At 46.9% G+C, this 21720-nt stretch overlaps 1 protein-coding gene across 8 annotated transcripts in view; it reads left to right on the top strand.

Annotated features, from left to right (window-relative positions):
- The window catches only part of Shal (potassium voltage-gated channel protein Shal), a 168613-nt gene that overhangs the window by 117185 nt on the left and 29708 nt on the right, over window positions 1-21720 (top strand). For 5 of the 8 annotated variants that reach the window (XM_078193175.1, XM_078193176.1, XM_078193182.1 and 2 more), the window contains exon 4: window positions 2815-2967. In XM_078193175.1, the coding sequence (XP_078049301.1) occupies window positions 2815-2967 (153 nt within the window). Of the gene's footprint in view, window positions 1-2814; window positions 2968-15162; window positions 15689-17779; window positions 18102-21720 lie in introns of those variants that run through there. The other 3 variants (XM_078193180.1, XM_078193181.1, XM_078193174.1) reach the window with 3 other exon arrangements.

Here is a 21720-nt window from a genome sequence, read left to right as displayed (position 1 = left end):
TAAAAACCAAGAGTTAATGATATTAATAAATTGAAAATATTGTATTGGAACTATTCAATTATTTTTAATCTACAACTGTTCTAAATTGCGCCTATTCATTTTCACCGCAAACGCGCATAATCCCTAGTCTAATGATAACTACACGCGACACGGATGTACACGGCGATCCAACGCGCGGTAAATTCGTTTTACGGTTATTTCTCTCGTACGTGGCGCAGCCGATTTCAATCCGGGAACGGAGCAGTCGATAATCCCCAGTCTAATAACGATTGGTAACAGCTAATTGTCGAATAGAACAGGATTTCAATATCGAGCGATCGAATAAATAGATTCGTCGAGGGCCGCGTTTCGAGGACGCGGTACACCCGCTCGATTGGAAAAGAGGCGATTCGAGCCAGGGATATGACAGTTATCGTTGGTTATAAAAGGCAACGAGATCGAAGCGTTCCATGGGACCGCGGGAAATTGTTCTGGGAGAGCGTGGAGCCGAGAGACGAATTCGCTCTCGAACGAGCGCGAATCGCGCGGAGACCCATTCCCCGTCCAGCGTCACCACCGGCGTGCTACCCCGTGCAAAGTTTCGACCGTCGAGCGATCCCACCGAACCAGCGGAAACCTGTTTCTCCTACCGAATTACCCCGGCCAATGGGGAGCGACGGGTATCGCGTCGGGGACCAGTTGTTGCCTTGGCCCCCCGTGCATCCAGAATTTCGCCTATCGCGTCGCTCTAATCACGGCGAGAACCCGCTCGCTAACCTAATGTTGTTTGTAGACGTAGCGCGACCGCTGGCAAAAAGCTCGGAAAATTGAAACAATTCCGCCGAAGTTGGAACTGCTTCTTGGAAACTTTCGGGTTAAGCTGCGCCGTCTTATTAATTTTTATTGCTGTTATTTTAAATTATTTTATCGCTTGTTAAAAGCTGGGAAATTTGGGCGACACGGAATTCTATAGTAATATCTATGTTAGCATCGTTTCACTCGTTCCAAAGCTTCAATATTGTTTTAAATTTAATTACAGGCTTTTATGTACTTACTATAGATTGAATTTAAATTTAATAGAATTTAATATAAGCTTTTAATTGAATTTTTGTATAAATGTGTTTGGAACTCATTTTTATTGTACTCTGTTCGAACAAACTGAATTTCGCTAGCATGTTCAGGATGCAAGAGAGTTATTCATTATTTTCAGTTTGCTAGATTCATTTCTATTGATTAATTTTTATTAATTAAACTAGCCTGATTTTATGAGAATTTGTGTGCTTGATTTTCCACCTTCAAAGTGTTAAAACATTTAGCTGTCTTTCAAACGTCAAATTGTTCGACTAAGTCCGATTTCTAAAATTAATTTCGTCTACATTGTCACTCTACCCATTTGAAAATAATAATCGCTTTACACGTTTACGGATGTTTCCAAAGAAAACGCAGTTGCCAAACTTTATACAGTCGGCCGCGGTAATTGAACGGACATCGGATGCCACGCTGGCAGCGATAAATCCACAAGTTGCAGCGTTAACGTCCAAAGTTTGGTAGTTCTGGTTCGTCTCTCGAACCCCAAGTTCCTCGCAGTGCCTGATCGTCTATAAAATTCGAGTGTCTGCCACATTTTTCAAGCACAGCACGGCGTTACAGTCACAATACTCGAATCGTCCGACTCTCCGCGCTTAATCGGCTCGCGATGCCGGCGAAGTAGATCGCTCCGCGCGAGCAACGGTTATGGGAACGGCGATGGGGGAGGCACTCTCGATTTTCCTACTTGTAAATTGTGAAGCCGTCTTCTGCCGTCGTTCAATTACCCGGTACGTACGAAGCGGCCGCTCCGATCGATGAACAAACTTGAATTTAATTAAAGAATCTTTACTTTTAATCAAAGTTCTCGGTTCGGCAGACTGCGGCTTCAGACTGCGTCTAGTTGGGCGCGGTTAAGAACTCGTTACGGATACAATTACCGACGCGATTTTCTCCCTCCCCCGTGCTATGTAATTTCATGCACCTGTGACGAAAGCGATGTTTCGTCTGGGCCATGAAGTGGTTCCCGTAAATTGAATCATAAATGCTCGCATCCGTTGAACCCCTTGTGGTCGTATTAAGTTTATACATGGGTGTCGCGCTGGTCGAAATTCATTTTCGTTGAACGAACAGTGAGAGATAATATACGGGATAAAGTGGGAAAATAAGTAAAAGTAAAAGGAATAAAAAGAAATAAATAGCTATGGTTGCTGAGAATAGATTTAAGATTGTAAAGAGGGTTAACCATCGAATGATCGACCATTTTAATAATTATGGAATCGATGACGATCCTAATCACATTCTCAGCTTTATTCATTCATTTTTCCAAGTATATCTTTGCAGATTTTTCTTTGAAATCAATTATCCTTTCTGTTATTCCTATTGTAACTATAATATTTTGATAACCCTTGCTTATAAAAATTTCGAACGCTTCCATCTTTTCGATAAAGCATTTTTCTATAAATTTAGTCATAACCACTCTAAGCACCTTATATAAAATTTTTATGTAAAATTTGTCTCCTCATTTATCTCGTATGACAATGAAGACTACTGTACACCAGATACTTAAATTAAAATTTATACCAAGGACCAGACCACTGATCTGAAGCGAGGTTACTTTAGCTTATAGTAGCCTCTGCTATCCGAGCGCTAGTCTTTCTTGAAAAGTCTAAGATATAGTGGATGAGTTCTACCACCGCCTTCGAAGATAAACGGCCTAATTGCAAAGCAGTTCGATCGAACTGGGTTCTCCGACGGCGCACGAAGTTTCGCAAGACGCTAACGCAATTTGATCTTTGTGTGTTCCAGGATCGGGAGTTCGTGGAGATGGAGGTGCCGTTCAACGGTGCCCCGAAGAGACCGGGCTCGCCGTCGCCTCTGACCTCTCCCGCGCACAGCACTGCCTCGAGGGGCGGCCTGCTGCACGCCTGCTGCGGCCGCTGCTACCCCCAACGTTACCAGGTACGCGGTCGCCGTATTCTCGCCTCGACGACCTCGATAAGCGAGGGTCCACCCTCGTCTTCCTCCCACTCTCACCAATCGCAGCCGAGCGGGCAACCGGTCCAGTCCCACTATCAACCGATCGACCCGACCACCGTGCCGAATGTCGCGTTCAACGTGCCCGGCGACAATGACCGGCAGCGTCGCCAGGGCACCAGCACCTCGTCCAGCCCCTACAACGAGACAAGGGTGTGAGTCGGGCTCGGGCCAAGGATGATCTCTTTACAAGATCATTGATCACGTGTACCCCGTTTTTACTAGGACCACCCGGGTGTCCGCGCAAGCGACGCCCCGGTGACGCACCGACACTCATACTTTTCGATCGGGCTGTCTCCTTTTGCTAATTCTAATCGAATTCCGCTCATCTACGATCGCCGACGGTCGTCGATCTTCGGAGATCTTCGTGTCTCCGTGACACCTGCGACTACGCAGATCCGTCGAGACTGTCGGCTCTTCCAGCCGAGATTCGCCGCGGCAGCGTTCGAGTCTGCCGCGCGCTGTTTCAAGATTTCTCTCGATAGTGGCTTCCGAAGTCGGAAGCGTAGAAGTCCGAGTGTTCGTAGGGTGTCGCAGTTAGGCTTAAGAATCTCCACCGAGACTGGTTTTCGGTTCGGAGCAGGTTCTAACGGTCGAAACGGCGTTCGTAGGTCTGGGTGTCTCCATTAGCCCGAGACGAGACGTCAACGGTGCTAAGAACGCCGAGAGACTGGTGTCAAGGTGCTTAAGGAAGAAGGCCTGAAGTCTGAGGGACCTGAGTATTCAAGTTGATCCAATGGTGTGACCTGTGCAGGCCTAAAGTCAGGGATCGAAGGCCTAACGATTCTTCTTCATTTACCGCTCCGTAAGGAGCCTAGGTCCTGCGAAGGTCCGAGCATCTCAATCAAACGAGTCTTAACGAATCAGGACCCAATCACTTCGGATCCCCTTTCCGAAGGCGATAGCGTCCGCTCAGAGTTTTCTCTCGACGGAACGCAGACCGCGCTAGGTTCGATCTCTGGTCGCGAAGGTGTTGCCCTGTCCTCAAAGGAGTCCCGTGGCGGAGCCACGATGAAGCAGGGACTCTCGACGACCATTTATTTATTCTTATCGCTCTCTCTCCGAGCTCTCAGGCACTAGGCGTTTACCTCTAATTCTTCGTCGGTAATAGAACTTTAATCTTGTCAATGGAGCGGTCGCGCGATCTATCGGTTCTTCTCGATCGCCCCCGACCTCGAAGGAGCGGAGAGACTATCGGGCCTTGTTCTCCGATTTCTGCAGGCGCCGCTCGTGGATCCCGATCGCGTACGCTGCGATTAGATTACCAGTCGCTTCCAAACTAATTTCCGGGACTCGATTAAACGCGAAGAGCCGCCGAACCGCGGCCTCCGGTTCCGAGAGGGGGAACCCCACCGGCATTAGAAACCCTTTCTCGGGGGTTCTCTCCGTTTCAAAGTCGCGATAATTCGACTAGCATACACGCGCAGCGATAGGCTCCTGTCGCGAGCCCCGAACAAGAGATAAACCCGACGAGGCGCGTTATCCCGAAGCTGCGACGATCTTGCCGTAGCATTCGCTCCAACCGAGTAACGTTCCTCGGGCTCGAGTTTGCTCAGTTCGATAATACGGTTGATTTGCGCCAGGGGAAACGGCTCGTCGAGACGCAGCGACGAAATTCGGTCGCGTTCGGCCCTTTCGGAAATATTCGGCCGGTGTTTTAGGCATCGGCGATATCGAGAGCCAGGGGGACGGCGTTCAATATTCACCGTTTCCCCACTTGTCGGGTGGCTCGCAAGAATGGTAGTGTATGGCATAAATTGTGAGACCGCCGGCTTTCTCAAAGACGAAGTATTGCAATATCGGAAGACCGGCTGAATAGAATTGATCGGCTGAAATTGAATTCCGGGCGGACACACGGAAAGTTGCTACCTCGACGGATCGGCCTCCGAAATGAGCTCGTACGTGTGTCCCTTCATTATTTAGGTCACCGTTACAGCCCGGCCGCGGAAATGAATTCTTCTCGCGTTACCGTATTAATATTTGCAAAACAATCGAGAATCTGTCCTACATTTCGCCGCGTCTCCTCACCGCGACGAGCATGTCGTTCCCCGGCCGATACTACAATGCTCAAAGGCCACTCCGCGGAGTCTGCGACAAAGGTCTTGCCAAAGGCCACTCCTCGCGAATGACAGGGAATTTTTATTCTACGTTTTACGGTCCCGCATGGCGGCGAATCTGTGCGCAATTTCGAGGGAATTTTTTCAGGAGACATTCTCGAAAAAATATGATTTCCGAACGGGACTCGGGAATCCTAAAAGGAGGAACGGCAGTGTCAGCAGTCTTCGGCGAAGCACTGCCGTGGTTCGGAATTCGGAGCCGGTGGATACGCCGCTCCGTTTTATCAGTCCGCATAACGCGCGGATCGTTCGGCCCGGGGTTGATAAGAGCCGGATAAACCCGGCGTCTTGGATCGGCGGTCGTAAAAATTTCCGCGATCCTGTCCTCGCCGCGGGGAAATGGACGAGAGCCGAGGGAAAATAAAAACGCGCGCGCGCGATCGCATCTCGTCGAGAGAGGAATTCCTTCTGTAAAAAAATCCGGCTCATCGATCCACTCCGGTGAGCCCGATCCGTAGTTTGTCGGTCCGGATGTTGTTTTCGCGTCTCGAGCGCCGACTTGCGCGAGCTTCAATTTTACCGCGGAATATCTCCGGGAAATTGGAGGAACTTCGTTTCGCTAAATTGTGCCGCACGCCGCGTATAAATTGCGTCCACGTTCGCCGCCGAATATCTTTCTGTATTCGATGGGTACGGAGATACCACGAATTTCATTCGGTTCATCAGAAATTTGGTCGTCCGATGCGCGGCGCGAACGAAAAGATAAAGTCAAATCGAATCTAATTGTTCTCTGTTTTCCGCTCCGTTCGTCGGGCACAGAAGCCCGTAACCTGATCAGACGCGAATAAAATAAAGCTGCTGTTCGGACAAAAGAACCACACGGTTTCTGCGCGTTCGAGCAATCCGAACGGACGAAGCGAACACATCCAGGCGTCAAGTTCGGACGGAGGAGCTCTTCGTCCACTTGGAATTCTTCCAAAAATCCGTCCGGAAGGACGGAGAACGTTCTCGCGAGATTTTTCCGGCTGATCCGCGTTGATCAGTCTTCTTCCAGCTGCAGAACGATCTATCGAGGATCCACCGTTGCTATTCACCGTTCTTCTGTCCCGAAATTTGCGCACGGAGTCGAGAAGCAGACGGAGGAGAGCCGTCTGATCTCGTGGATTCGATCGATTCCTGCGATACTGCTGTTATTTCTCCTGTCGAAGATTGTTTGCCTCGCGACTCGGATGCCGAGTTCCTCCGGCGCGCTCCTCTGAAATTCGTGAAAACATGAGAGACCGATCGTTCGTCAGCGAAACGTCTAATTCTGTTAGAAGGACCGAATTATGGTCAGATGCTTCGACCTAATTGCTGGCGCGTTAAAGTCGCGGAGTCAGAGAACGGGTTATTAGACGCGAAGTCTCCTTTTCTTCGAGAACTTCTAGGTCGTCGCTTAGATTACCTCTTCCAGTCGAGCGGCCTTCTGTCTTCGTGCAGTTCGAGTCTTCGCTCCCCTAGCCCCCGAAGCACGCAAGTAGACACCGTCGTTAGCTCCAGTGAATTCGATCCCGCTAGGTTTACTGTATCGTGGAGTAATCGAGGCGTGGCTCGCGATCGTACAAGCAATCTCGAACCGAGGAAATTCTCCAGGACGACTTTGATCGTAGGTACAAACTCCGGGGATCGTTCGTCTCCTTCGCTCTGTCTTCCATATCGCTGTTATAGAGACACTTTCGATCGTCGTCCCCTTGGATAAACGCTCTGTAGCAGAGCTCCAAAGATTTATAGATCTTTGTATCTTGTTCTATTCTTTTATTCGATATTTTTCGCTACCTTCCAATTAAGGTGTAGGAAGAAGAGATGGACTGGCTCCATCCCTAATCTTGCGATCTTAAAGGTTTACTTCTATTATGGTCTGTTAAGTGCTCTAGTGCGGCGTTAGGCATTATTTGACTCGTTTTGAGTTAATATCTAAGACAACTATCTCAGTGAATTTTTTTTAGTCGAATATTTTATTCGAATGGCGTATATCTTCCATGTACATTATTCTAATAATTCCTTATTCGAATAATTTGAAATTTTTAAATCAATAAGCTATGAAAATCGCTTTATATTCCATCGTGTTAATTGAATAAAATTTAAGTCCAATAAATTTTTATCTAAATAAATTTTTGTTCTATTGCATTGTCCAACTCTACTTTATTGATATTTCTATTCTGTGTGAGTGTGTACAGCACTTACTACAGTAAATACAAGTAGTAGTAGTAGTATATCACTCACACAAATAGAATTTAAAAAAGTAATGTATGTAATGTATCGACTAGCATTTCTCTCTACAATAGAAGTAAACGTTTAATGTAGCAGACATTTCGTCCACTTTTTCATCCGGCGTGCTTCGAATCGATGACCAACGATCTGAAAAAGTTCGATAACGTCGCGTCGCGGAAGAAGAACGATAGGTGTCGAGTTCCGGAGCAGCACGAATTGCGATACGAGTGTTTTCTTCCGCTGTGTTTTTCGCGTCGTTTTTTTCGGCGGAGACGCCGATGACAGATGGAATCGTTGGAACGTTTGGCGGGTGGATTCCTCTGGACCGGTCGAAAAGTGGCAACGGTTTCGGGTGTCGGGGAACCTGATGCGTATCGACTGCAGTCCTCCGCGTTCGGAGCGACGTATATCGACTCGTAAATCAACTACCACGTAGCCAGGGGCGACGTTAACGAGGGAAAATGAGAAGTGATAAATGGTCCGGCCGGGCTGACAGATCGAGGACGAGACCCCATCGAAACCCCATTAAGTGTCGTTCCTCTTCTATCTCTTCTCACCGGCGAGCGCCATTTTTCAGTGGTCCAAGCGACTCGCTCCCCCCTCTCCCAGCCCGGACCTTTCTCGCCTCCGCCACGTGTTAATCGTCGATTAACCCGAAAATTTGTTGTTCCTCTATCAGCGTCGAACGCTCGTCGTCCTCGCTGCCTTTTTCCCCCCAGACCGAATTATATTCGCCGAATTAATGAACAACGAGATTGAAAACCCTTGGGAAGCACGGCATTACCGTCGATTCGATCCTGCTCCTATTCCGGCCGTCTGAATGCACTCGTTCTACACTCGTTTCGCAGCCGGCGCTGCTCGCTATACCCTTTGCTTAATCCCTCGGCATTGTGTTCGCTTGCATTACGACTGGTATTGCACCGTGTAAACCCGCTTTAGGGTTACTAATTCACCGTGGGCTGGTGGCAGCAATGATCCCACATACACGGATATCCACTCCGTGTTTAATAGCTAATAGACCGGCTTGTACTATGCATCAGCGGTTCCTAAACACTGCGCCGCTAAAAGCTATTGTTGGTCAATGAAACTAATTTCTGAGCTGTACGTTTGCGCCAATTCCCGCCGCTCGTAAATCATTTATTCGAGGACTACCGTATTCGCTGTTACCGTTCTTCTTCTCAGTCGGAAGCCGACCGGTCGCGTCGCAGCTGATCGACGCCCAGCTGCGTTCGATCTCGATTCACGGCGTTGACAATGATTTTCCACCGTTCGACATAGTTCGTACCCGAAGATTCTCTTCTATCGGTACGGAGGACATATTTCAATGAATTTAATCAAGTTTAATCGCGTCCCATTAAGTCCGCATCGGTTCGACGGGCTTCCAGCCACATTCCGAGTCAGTTCCCGGTGATTAATCCTGGTGTTCGGCTTGGATCTGTCCGCAACGCTCGCGCAAGTCGTTTCGCTAACCGTTCGAACGTCACCGAGCGGTTGTCGGGCGCATAGTTTACTCGCCGGCCGACTTTAATCGACGCCGCGTGATTAATGCAGGTGATCGGGGCGCGTGTCTGGGCCACGGCCGACCGTTTACACGATCTTTACGACGGAACGGGGGCCCCGTGCAGCCGTTAAAACCGTGCGTGACGGCGACGTCGCCTGGCAAATGTGTTTCTGGCCGGCTTTAAATCAATGATAAGATTCATACGTACCGAGGGGGCTCGGGCAACGACGTGCGCCGTCACCGGCACGACGAATGTGTTCCTGCCGGCAGGCCGCGCACGTAGCCCTCCTCGTTCACTGTCCGCCTCACCAGTTGGCCCGAACTTGCCGAAATGCACGGGACAACCACTACATCCGCCCGGGAGCGTTTCCACGCGCCACCGAGCGGCACTCGCCCCGCGACGAAACGCGCTCCTTTGTTCCTCGAGCTTGGTTCTCTCGTCTCGTCTCGTCTCGTCCTCGAGCCTTCCTCGGGACTCGAATCCGCCAGAAAGTCGAACTGGGAGCCTCAGAAGTCGTTTTTCGGCTCGGTGGATCGCGAGGACGTTCGCCAGCCAGTCTATTCGGTCATTATTGTCTTTCGGCTTTCGCATGAGCGATCTCCTCTTCTTTCGACCAGAACTCGCTCGAATCTGCTGCTGCGAAGCGGAACGACGGAAGTCGAAACGGAGGCTTCGCAATTTCTCGGCTACGTGGATCGCGGGAATACTTGCCAGCTAGTTTGCCCCGGTAATTATTATCTTTCCTAGAGGCATGAGTCTTTCCGTGAGTGTCATTCATCGGAAAAGCGACGCTCGAAGTCGGCTCCCGAAATCCCGGCACCAAGCAAAGAGTCGTCGCTCGTTTTCTCTCTTTGGTCACGTTTTGGGGGTACGAGAATCTCTTGTTGGAAGTAATAAGAGGGTCGATGCCACCACCTATTCCCGAAGTAGGTTCGCCGATACGTTCGGAAAAATTATAGGTAAGAATTGGAACGTGCCCAGGGCAAACGACAAACTCTCTTCGAGGAACGTCCTGGAGATGATTTCGCGAAATTTGTCGTTTTACGATCCTCGTGCTGGCTGGGATAAGTTTTCCGGGCATGACGCACGAAGGTTTGAAAACCGGAACAAATTCGATAAGTTGCTTCTACTTCTTCGGCATGAAAATCGTCCGTTTTCTATTTCCGAGCGAGCCGATTAATCCGACATCCTCGTCAACGATCACGTTCTCTTTGGTATGGACGTGATTAGGTCATCGCTCGCGGAATCCTGCACAGAGATAGTTAGTTTCGACGCTCTTCTAGCCGCGATCGATCTCTTCGATTAGTTCGTAGATGTTATTGCTTTAGAGGATACGAAGGACACGCGTGACAGGAGGTTGGGAGATTAGGTTCTGGAGAGTGGCGGGGCCTATCAGAGCACCAATCAGAGCCACGTTCCTGTGACTAGCCAATTTGTTGCCTCTGAACAGTATTTTGTTCTGTCGTTCTTGAAGTGTTCATCACTGTAGTGTTCTTACCGGGTCTTGTCCCGAGAAATCGATCGGATCTCGCGATCCGGATCAGTGATATTGATCAAAATTGAGTACGGCGTAGAGCAAAGATATTTCGCAGGACTTTAAGTCATCATTTTACAATTCGAGAGATACAGACCGCCGAGTCTTTTTTCTCAGCAAAAGATGACGCTCTCGAGAAATCTAAAAAAAATTTTGAGAAGTAATTTCCAACGAAATTTACTCCAAAAAATCTACAAAATAGAGTAAACTTCACGGATTAGAATAAAAAAGATTCAGATTAATTCGTCACGTGGTTGTCGTGAATAAAAATTCTCAAGTGCAATGTCTTTCTGACGAAGACGTCTGCGAGCGTTCTAAACTGTAATACTCAAACGTCTGTATCTCGCGAAGAATTTTAAGATGATGAAAACGATGACTTAAACCCTCCCTAATATCCCTTGCTACACGTTATGCTAACTTTTCACGAAAATCGCGGCGACGGACCGCGAGATCCATCCGGTTCCTCGCGGAGGGACCGCGATCGCGAGCCACGCGTTCGTCCCGTCGAGCATATCGAAGAATCCCGGTCCCGTCGGGGACCGAACCGCCCGATCAGGGGGGGCCCGGTTCGGATCGTCTTCCACCGGCGAAAACCGCTCGTCCCCGCCCAGGTCGAGCCCCGTCAGCCCCCAACCCCACGTCTTCCATTTTTAGATTAAACAACTCGGCCCGAGCAGCCGCCGCGCGCATCGGATCCGGAGGCCCGAGCTCGTGTGCCCGCCTTTCTCTCGTCCGATCGCACAAATTAATCAACGGCCCCCCGTTCGTTTTCCACACGGCCGCCATCGCGCCACGGTTTCAACTCGGTACCCGGCGCGCCGAGCCGCGCCGAGCCGAGCCGAGCCGGGGCGTTCGCCGCGGAAGCGAACAGAAGCGAAATCCCGGGGCGGAACGGAGTCTCGCCGAAGCGGCTGAAAGGGATCCCCGAAAGCGGTGAGGAGAAAGGGGAGATCGGGGCGGTACGCGGGGGATCGTATCCATCTCCCGGTCCCTTTGCGACGGCACCCCGTGCCTCTCTTCGCCGCTCCTTTCTCTCTTTCTTTCATCCCCTTCCGCCGCGACGCTCGTTCGCCGGCGTGGACTCCATTCGCGTTCCATCCGCGAGCCTGCGAATCGAACCGATCGATACCATCGCATGGGCTCGTTGTTCCCCGTCGAACACGCTCGTCCCCTTGACCTTGTGTCCACGGCACGTCGAGGAGTGTCGCGATACTGTCGATCGAACCCGCGACATCGGTCGACGCTCGAGGAAATCGATCCGCGACTCTGTCCTTTCTGTCGCCCATCTCACGCTCTAATTTCGATTCATCCCGGGCCAAGCCTGGACCTTTCACTCTTACGTTCGTTTGTAATTTCTGGTCATCCCACAGCTGTCAAAAATTTGCTCGCTGGGTGGCCACGGCCGCCAACAGTATGTCAGAAGCAAGTTTTTGAAGCATCTATGATTATAGTCTGGGGGTTAATCCCTCAACGACGGCATTGATACGAAAATAATGTCGCAATAACATTATCGTTATGACATTCATTTTATAACATTAACTGAACCTTGTTATCATATAAGTAAAATAAAAAGTATAAGGTATTATTTCTTACCGTATATTATAAATTACAATAAATCATTTTGAGCACCGTTAGAGTTTCTTATATGACGTTGAGGGGTTAAGCATAGCTTTTTCTGGGTTTCTAAAAATAATTATGCTCGAAAACAGTGCCAAAATACGGACTTGTGTTTAACACTAGGTTCATTGATAGCCGTTAAGTTGTTAATATATATATATATATATATATGTCCGATTAATTGAATAAGTTTCTTGAACACGTGTCACGATGAAAATCGCTGGAAGTCTGAATAAATATATTTTTCTTGTTCCCGTCGAGCGATACAAAGTAGTTATTTCTATCGTTCCGTACACCTGGTGTTAATGCAAATGAAACGGCGACGAAATTTTCGAATTGTGACGAAATTCTGTTCCGAGTGGAAACTCTGTGGATTTGCGGCGCACCTTATTAGAAACGGACTGCAGGACGTCGTTTAATATTCCGTCTCGCGTTTGTGTTCGTACATGGCTCTGCAAGCTACGCATTGTTTCGCAGCTGCGAGATAAATTATAAATTTCCCCGCGGGGTAATGAATCTTCAAACGGTCTTCTCGCTGATGTAGCTGTCGAATGAACACAATAGGAGGGTCATTATTAAGTCACGGACAGTTTTCCAGGTGTAACGTGGGCGACAGAGCAGTTGGACGTGGTACTAAAGCGAATTTAATTTAAAAACCGTGCGGTTTTATCGCACAAATCCGTGACGCAAGTGTCGACGATGTTCGCTCGCGAATCGTTTCCTCGAGCCGGTCGATCGTGTCACGGTTTTCCCACGATCATTCTCGGCGAGGTCACGTCCGCGGATCCGGGAGACCCGTTCCGGGTCCCGCGGGTCACGGCGCTGACGAATCACGCGAGCTTTCGGCCCTAAAACAGTAGCTTTAAGGATATCCTACTCCGTAGATAGGCCCAACGAGACTGGAAACCGCGGCAACCCATAATCATTTAGGAATAACGCGCGACCCCCGCGGAACCCTTGGAAAATCGACGAAAACTCGCCGGGGAACTCATCTTCGATCTAGCGATTGGATCGATTCTCCGGACCAGGTTGCGTCAAAATGCAACGACTCAGAATGTTACCTTCGAAAATTTTCAGCAGAAAAAACACGCTCGATTTTCCTATTTTTCCAATCCAAGCTCAAAGAAGAATTAGATCAAAATATAAATTGTTTTATAACAATTGAATTTCCTAAAAAGAAAATGCGAAGTTTCCTTTTTCTTTTTACTATGTTTATTATTTCTGTTTACAACGGCCTCGGAGGAAGCCTTCCAATAATTCTGTTGAAACTACCAAGTGATCGAGAAATTATTATAGTGACGAGTACTCCGGCAGCTTATCGGCAGATATTGTGACGTTCGAGTGCACGCTGCGCCTCGATGCAACGAGGACACGGCAATCACCGGCGGCGGTAGGGTTTCGATAATCGCGACGATCGAGATCCATCGCTGTAAGCTGATCGCGCGTTCATCCCGATTCGCGATTTACGATCGCGGTCGTCTAAACATTCCTCCCAGGGATTTATCGGTTGATAAAGGCAACGTCGCCGCGATTAATCGGCACGTGTTACCGACATAAATCCGAGGAGGATCGCGCATCCGCGAAATCCACGACAGATTTACGACGGTCGCGTTTTATTCCGTTTTTGACGTAACCTGGGACCCGGCCGCATGGATCCGGACTTATGACAATCCCTCGGCCCTCGAGTTTAACCGAGCCCGTGGAATAATCGAGAATTAACCCTTTGGCTCGTACTTCTCTCGGTTTAATCGCGACTAAATTCTACGTTCGTATGAAACTATGAGAACTTAGCTAACAAATTGCATGGTTTAATGACAGAGTTTACAAATGGAAAGTTTCAAAATTCATTAATTTTCTATTTCTTGAGATTGGAAAATATTTTACTGTAATTTGATGCGATTAGATTTTTGTAATAGTAAGTAGACTAAATATTTTTAATCTTCGCAAATGATACAGGATTTGGTAAATCAATTCTTTTTAAATAGTGATTATCATATGGATATTACGTAGTTAAATATTATTTGAAATGTCCATGTGTAATTACTGTCTCGACTAAAGTTTATTTGCCAAATTCTATCTTACACGCGAGGATAAAAATATTTATTTTACAATTTCAAAAATCTATTTTTCTCCAACCCTGTCAAAAATACTTTTGTCAGATCGGATATAAAGAAGATTGTTTAAATTAATTTTGCTCTGTTTTATACACTTCCAAGCATTGTAATTTACCAGTATATGCGACGCATCAATTAATCTCCGCGATCTAATAAAATTGGTCGAGATGCCTCTCACGAATTCGCGCCGACTCGATGAGCCAAACGGTTAAGAAACGAAGCCCGATTGTAAGATGGAATTCGTGGGAGGGTTCCAAGAAATTCCAAGCGGTTCAACGGGGGATCCGCGCGGATCGCCGATTCGATCTTGGATCGCGAACCTCGAGATGGTTCGTCGACGCTTCTCCGAGTGTCCTTTTTTCAATTAGTCCAGGCAAAAAACCGCTCGCGCGAGAGCCCTTCAACGAAAACCGCGGGCACAGATCGTTTTTAGCCAGGCGCGAGCCGCCATTCTCGCTCGTACCATACACAGCACACCACTCTCACAAAGAGAAACACGCGACACGGAGACACACAATCAAACACCCACATGCACCACAAACACAAACACACATATACATATATACACGTACACACATTCCAGCGATCTGTCCCAGCGACGCTTCTTTGCGACAGAAAGAGCTCGACAGCCAGAAAAAGAAAATCCTTTAACGAGACGAATGTTTGAAGGAAATAAAGAAACTGAGATTTTTTAATCGAACGCGTCCTTTCCGAGACCCGACATTATGCGATCTCGCACGATCGTTACGGCGGCCACTGTTCGCCGCCGTTTCATCATGAATTCGTGCTCGATCGCCTCCCCTCGCGATTAACCGCGATGGTCGACGCAATTAACGGATCCCTAGAACCACGCCCTAGTGCCAGGAAATCGAGAAAGCAAATAAAAAAAGAAATATATAACCGGAGACACTGCGATTGGCGGGAGCTACTATCCCCGGGAAAACTGGAAAAGTGCGAGGGGACGATCAAAGAAAAATGCCGGAGATGCGAAAGGTACACCACCAACGGGACGAGAGTCCGGTTTCTGATCAGTTGTTGATTTTCAGCGACGTGTACCGTCACACCGCGCGCACACCATCCGTCGTCACGAAACTTTAACGAGCTTCCTTTACACCCATGAACGCGGAGAAGCGCACGCCTGCACGGGACCCCGTTTCTATCGGCCCGGATGGTCCGCTTTTTTTTCCGAGGCTTTTACGAACACCGCTCTCTCCGCTACCCCCACAGCTTCGACAATTTTCCGCCGATACCGGCGCGGCGGCCGAGCTTGTTAGCCGATGCACTCGTCGTTCGTATCCGCCCCTGTTTCCGACCGATTCCTATCCGGCGACACGGAGACTGACAGACCATGGTCGATCTGAAATCCGAAATACAGTGAGCACGTTCAGGGTTAAAATTCGGAGTCTAGACGATTTCTAAATGGTTCTATTTACCCATTGCACTACGATACTTTTCACGTTGCGTTGATCAGCACTTGTTTGTCCTTAATATTTTTAATAATAGGGCTAGGCAATTTTTGTTTCTTTCTAAACTTTAATAACAGAAGAATCCATTTTTATTTCATTTATTATTTTGATGCCTAGTCTTAGCAATTTGAGAAGAACTTATTAATATTCATATTTAGTAGATCTTGCATAAAATCTGTATCACGAGTCTAATTTGTTATTATGATGCAAGGGGTTAACCGAATTACAGCGGCTGCGACAGACCTGCGCAACTTTAAACAACTCGATATTAATATAGACACGTTAACGTAATTATTTCTAAATTCTTCTAATCTTCTGGCAACTCATCAAGTACGCAAAATATGTTAAAATTACTTGCATTTGTTAATTTAGAAATGTGAAATATTTACTGAAATTACAACTGGCACTAAATGGCAGTCCGATTAATGATTAAACAATTCTTGAATTTAATAATAGATCATTCGTCAATGGGCGGAGAAGATTATACTCTTGATAGCTTTTTAAATTATTTCTACAATGATTTTCAGTAACAAAGTTTCTTCTCAGCCCATTTTTACAAACAGCTAAAGATAACCTGTTTGGGTGCTACTTTCGCACCAAATTGCGCAGACTATTTTTAAATCGTACGTTCCAATTCGAACTCTTCGTTCGCGGCTGTTTGCGTGGAGCGACATTATAGCGTTCACGAAATCAGACTGTTGCCATATGTTCGCAGCCGGCAGCCGCTAAAACGGACGAACAATTAATTTCCGCGAGACCCGCGGTGCCGGTTCAACTATTAAACAATAATTCTGATAGAATCGTTTATAATTCAGAGACTCCGATTCTAACCGGTTTTCGCAGCTCGGCATAATAGCGTCACTCAATTAGATCGCAACGTCTATAGCGATCTAAATTAAACGGCATGTAATTATATTCATCGCGGAATAAATCATTCCGTGATCGTTTGCCATTCGCTTTCACTCGCTACGCGACGCTCGTGTGCGACGAACGCGTTAAAATAGTTCGGCGAACGTTCGTTGTATCGGAAGAAGACGTGAATCATTGAATGTCTTTTCGCTATAAATACCGACGCGGAATCAATTAATTCTCGATTTTAATCGGGCGTCACGAAAATATCGCTCGACTCGCTGAATGAACGTTGTCGATCGACGGACGATCAATTATGTCGCAAAGTCTGTTCCGGAAAAATGCATGAATCTAATCAGTGCCGGTGGGATCGTTTGCTTTGGTAACGATCCGCAGTAATTTATTTCGTGAAAACTGCGGCGTCGATGCAAATCCAGACGGCGCGGACGCTGGCGATATAATTAAATACAACGACGACAAAAATTTGAATGCAATCGTGTACGAACGACGAGTTAATCTAGAACCAATAACGAGTGTTGTTCCAGCGGGCTCGTTCGATTGCCAGCGAAGCCGACGTTCGAAAATTGAATTATTAGAGAACTAGTCGAGGCTCGATCGTTCTTTAAACGAGCAACAATGATGCGAGCGATTTTCTGCATCGAGGGAAAGTGGTGTGATTTGGACCGGGCTCTGATTGGATCGCGATGAACCACGTGAAGGAAATACTCGCTTTATTGTCACTGGTATAATTGTTAAAAATAAATATCGGTTCCGAGATTTTGCGAGAAAATTGATATCAAGATTACGTGATTCGCTGTTTTATTTAAATCGATATTCTGTTTTTTAAAAGGAGGGTATATATTTTTAATTTCATGACGTTCAACTGGGGTCAAGACCTATAATACCGTAACTTTCACGTGAACATTGATACAAAAAATTTAGACAATTTTTATTAGAAAAAATCTATTATCTCTTCTTCGCATTATTAAGAACAGCTATTGAAAGATGGAAATATAGAAAAAAAGACTTTAACGCGAAATAAAAGTAGCCTTAATCTTTCTACGATTCCAAATTGCGACTACCATAAACGATGCCATAAAAGCGTGAAAAGCTTAGTGATCGAGATATTTACTTCACCTGGCGACCTGTGACCTAGCTTCGACCCGGTCCAAATTCCACCGTCTCAGCGAGTTTCGCGTGGATCGCGCGAGACCGTTGGAGCAGCCAATGGCACAGCTTCGAAAAAGAAAAGCAGACGATAACCAAGCAATTCCAGGAGTCCGACGACCCGCGAAGCGAGGGTAGCGAGGCGGTGTGCGAATCACGAATCGATGGGTTCTCCGTGCAGGTGGACGACAGACAGATCACGTTCGAGATCCCCCACACGACGACGCAGCAGACGCTCGACGACGCCCGCGTTCCCATCCCGGAAGAGAAGTGTTAGAGAGAAGGATAGCGTTCGGGGGTCCTCGGGGCCCATTTTGCCGGGCCGACGGGGACCGGCGAAGCGGGCTCGCTTCCGGCGCGGAGCGACGCGGAAACGAGTCCGACCCCGGTTAGACCGCAGTCCGTTGGATATTCATACGGGTGGTGTACAGTCATCCTTGCACGGTTATCGACTAGAAAATTGTACGGCAACGTGTCGCCTTGACCTTAGGTACATCCACCAGGTATATACGAGAGCGCACACGTGCGCGTGTGTGTGTGTATACGTCGTGCGAACGTGGCGCACAGATGTATATATGTGTGCATACTTATTGTGTCGGCTTTCTTCGTTCGTGTGTGTGTGTGTGTACGTTTCCTACACGTGTCGTGCACCGGTTGGCGCGAGCACCAGGGGTTTCGAGGCCTCTTCCGAGCTTTTGTTCCAAAGCCGAAGACACCAGAACGCTGAGCTTCACACCTCGTAATCAGGCGACACACCCACGCTGTCTGCTCACTGTTCGACCTCGCTGCCGTCTGGACCGTGAAATCTGCACCGATATTGCGTCCGGTTTTCCCACAGTCGGTTTCACCGAGTTTCGGTGCGACGGTGCTCTCGATCCTGGCACCGGATCGCGTCCCTACTTAATTTCGCTGCTCCGGAAACCAGAGCTGGGCAAACTTTCGTTCGGATGACGGGTTGAAGACTGACGATTAACAGTTTGTTCGACGAGAAAATATTCAAACGAATCAAAATTTTTATTCCAATGGAATTTAAGTAATTGATTTGAATAAAACTGATAGACTGTAGAGATTTTTATAATGCGTTTTGTCGATTTTTTTCTTTCATATTTTTCGAGTTATTCGAATAGGGAATATTCCGAATTATTCGAATTATGTGAGTAAGAAATTCTTCGAATTATTCGAATTATTGGAGCAAGGATTTCTTCGAATTATTCGAATTATTCGAATTATTTCAGTAAGGAATTCTTCGAATTATTCGAATTATTTGAGTACGGAATTCTTCGAATTATTCGAAATATTTGAGTAAGGAATTCTTCGAATTATTTGAGCGAGGAATTCCTCAAATTATTCGAGTCATTTTAGTGAGGAATATTTCGAATTATTTGAATAAGAATTGTTCAAATCAAAAATTATTCACATAACGAAGTATTTCAATATAGAATAATTCGAATAAAGAATAATCAGAATAAATGGATAAAATAATTTCTGACGAATTAAATGAAATAAATAAAATAGACACACGAATTATTCGAATAAAACATTCTATTAAAATAAAACAATCCGAATAATGCCCATCTCTGCAGGAGACATTAGCCCGGATGTCTATTTGTCTCTAGTGCAGCTGATGGTCCTAGTCCAAGGACACGGAAGGGTTCTTTCTTTGCTCCTAACAGAACTTAGTCCTAAATCGAGCTAACTCGAAGATAAAGAACTGAATCAAGATTTTGTATCACAATGAAATCTTTTGTCTAAAATTGCTAGAGGTCGCTAAAATGTCTAGTCAGAGGCAATCGATAACGTCCCTCCGTCATTCCCAAGGACACCGTGCACACGTTCATGAATCGAGCTAGCGCTGGAATGCGATAAGCTTGCGATCAGCTTGTCTAGTCTTCTTCTGGGACGAACTCCTTCCGCTGAACCAGCCTCGGATCGCTGAAAAGTTTCACTTGGAACGCGGACGGTAGCGTTCGCAGAATCTCTTCTCCAGTTCTCGGCTCACCGTACACACGCGTGCTTTAATCCTGAAGCATGTTCATTGTTCCCAGGCCGGTGTTTTATGCGTCGCTTTGCAGTGAACATATTTCAGAATTATCATCCGCGTGTCTGCGCCGAGTACCAGCATGAGAAACGGTTCCGCGAACACCGCCGCGTCTCCGAATTTTCTTCGCGCCGGTATAGAGCTGGTTCGCAGAGAGAGAGAGAGAGAGAGAGGGGAATAATAATTTTTCGCTGTTTCAGTGTCCGAGAGTAATCCGTAGAGCGGTTCGATTAATACCTAACGGGGTCGAACAGGTACCGATCGCGTAATACCAAAGGATTGCGCGGAAGTCGGCGGTCTTTCACTTTCGCTGGGAACTCGTTTCGTTCGAAAATGCGAGCTTGCGAAGTGGTCTGAAATCTTTCGGCTCGGACGAGGGTAGATTCGCTCGATTATGCGAATCGGCGGGGATCGGAAGCTCGAAACCGCGAGCCGTGGAAACGTTCGGTCGGAATATTTCTTCGGGCGGTGCAGGTGTTGCTGAAATCGGTTCAACGTTTCCGAAAGTTTACGAGAACTTCTCAATCTCGCCGGCACGCGTACGGTTGACACGAGAGGAAAAAAGAACGAGAAAAAGGGAGAAAGAAAGAGCGAGAGAAAGAGAGATGTGTAGAGCATTTCCCTTCCACCGCCTTTTTCTCTCTTTATCCCACGGCTTTTTTCCCTCGCTCTCGCTATTTCGAGTCCGCTCGAGGTAGCACTGGAGTCCCGGCAAATTTTCGTCAAGTGAAGAACTCCGGGGCTCGAGAGTTCCCGGCTTAACGACTTCCCGCGAAAATCTTGAAAAACCTTCCACGAGAGAGGGAGAAAACGCTACCGTTTAGAGCGGACGAACCCGCTGGAAACTTTCGACGGCTCAAAGGGGAGACACGATTACCGCCGCCGAAATTTCACGTCTCAAAGTCGAACCTCGGACGCGAATCCTTTCGTTTACACGTCAATTTTCGTCCCCCGCCTCCGCATCGCTGTAAAGAAAATTGCACTGATCACTGTGTTTCTCCGAAGTTATTTCTCCAACTGGGATCATTCTATATGACATAGCGGCTTCTGATTTATTCTCCTCGCAAATAGAGGCTTCAAGAAGGGGTAATTAATCATCCCTCTGTTGCGGATCGTTATGGCAGATGAAATTCTTTTATGTTAGTTGCAAGACGCAGGGGGTATTTAAAAATTTATTTATGAACGAATAGAGAACCATGATTAATATCATTCATAATTTATTCGACTATATTTTTTTATATATTTTATAGTTATATCAGTTGAGATGAATACCTAAATTAATTGCTAAAAATTAGATAGCTAGGTGAAAGTATTTATACTCCAGCTGCAAGTAACTCGATCGAACAATATACAAATATTCCTAAATTATCATTAATATAAATTATTTATTTTCTCGACGAAAAATAGTCTCTTTCAACATTAATTTTATGCCTCATTGCAACAAAAGTCCCGGCGATTATTATTTTATCCATAAGTTGCTTCTCCAGCTAGATTAACTCATAAAAATACGACGATTTCTTATTTATTTCATATGTGCACAAGAAAGTACAAGCAAGTATTTTCATCCGTTGTCAGATCATTAGGCAACAAAGGAGTTAATTAGTCACTAGACAGTGGAGTATTATATAAAACAGAAGTCTCTGACATTAATGAGAAGATACAGGACTCGCTTAAAAATGTCTTCAGTAACATAAAAACAACATCAAAATATTCTGAAATTCTTTCAAAGCGTTCACCACTTTGTATTCCATTTATCTATTATCGCGACACAAACGCTCAATTCCGCATTTGATTAATGATTCATCAATCACTGCCACTCCAAAGGTTGTCTCTCCGACTCCGTATCGACCTGTTCGAATTTCCCGCGGCGTTCCCCTATTTATTTTCCGCGCCCGCGAAAGTACAAACAAAGGCTTCGCTCGGTAGTCGGATGATCGGGCAACGAAAGGGTTAATTAATCAGTCGGCCAGCCCCCGGTTCACATCTAGCCGCGCGTTCGAATCGCAGCGAGCGAATCGATAGCCCTCGAGATTCGTTATCAGCGACGTCCTGCGGGGATGATCGAAGGATAGAGGGTAGCAATT

Source organism: Augochlora pura, chromosome 10 (genome assembly GCF_028453695.1).
Source record: "Augochlora pura isolate Apur16 chromosome 10, APUR_v2.2.1, whole genome shotgun sequence".
NCBI lineage: Eukaryota > Metazoa > Arthropoda > Insecta > Hymenoptera > Halictidae > Augochlora > Augochlora pura.
Note: the sequence above shows the minus strand (reverse complement) of the source record. Positions and strands in the feature narration are given on the sequence as shown.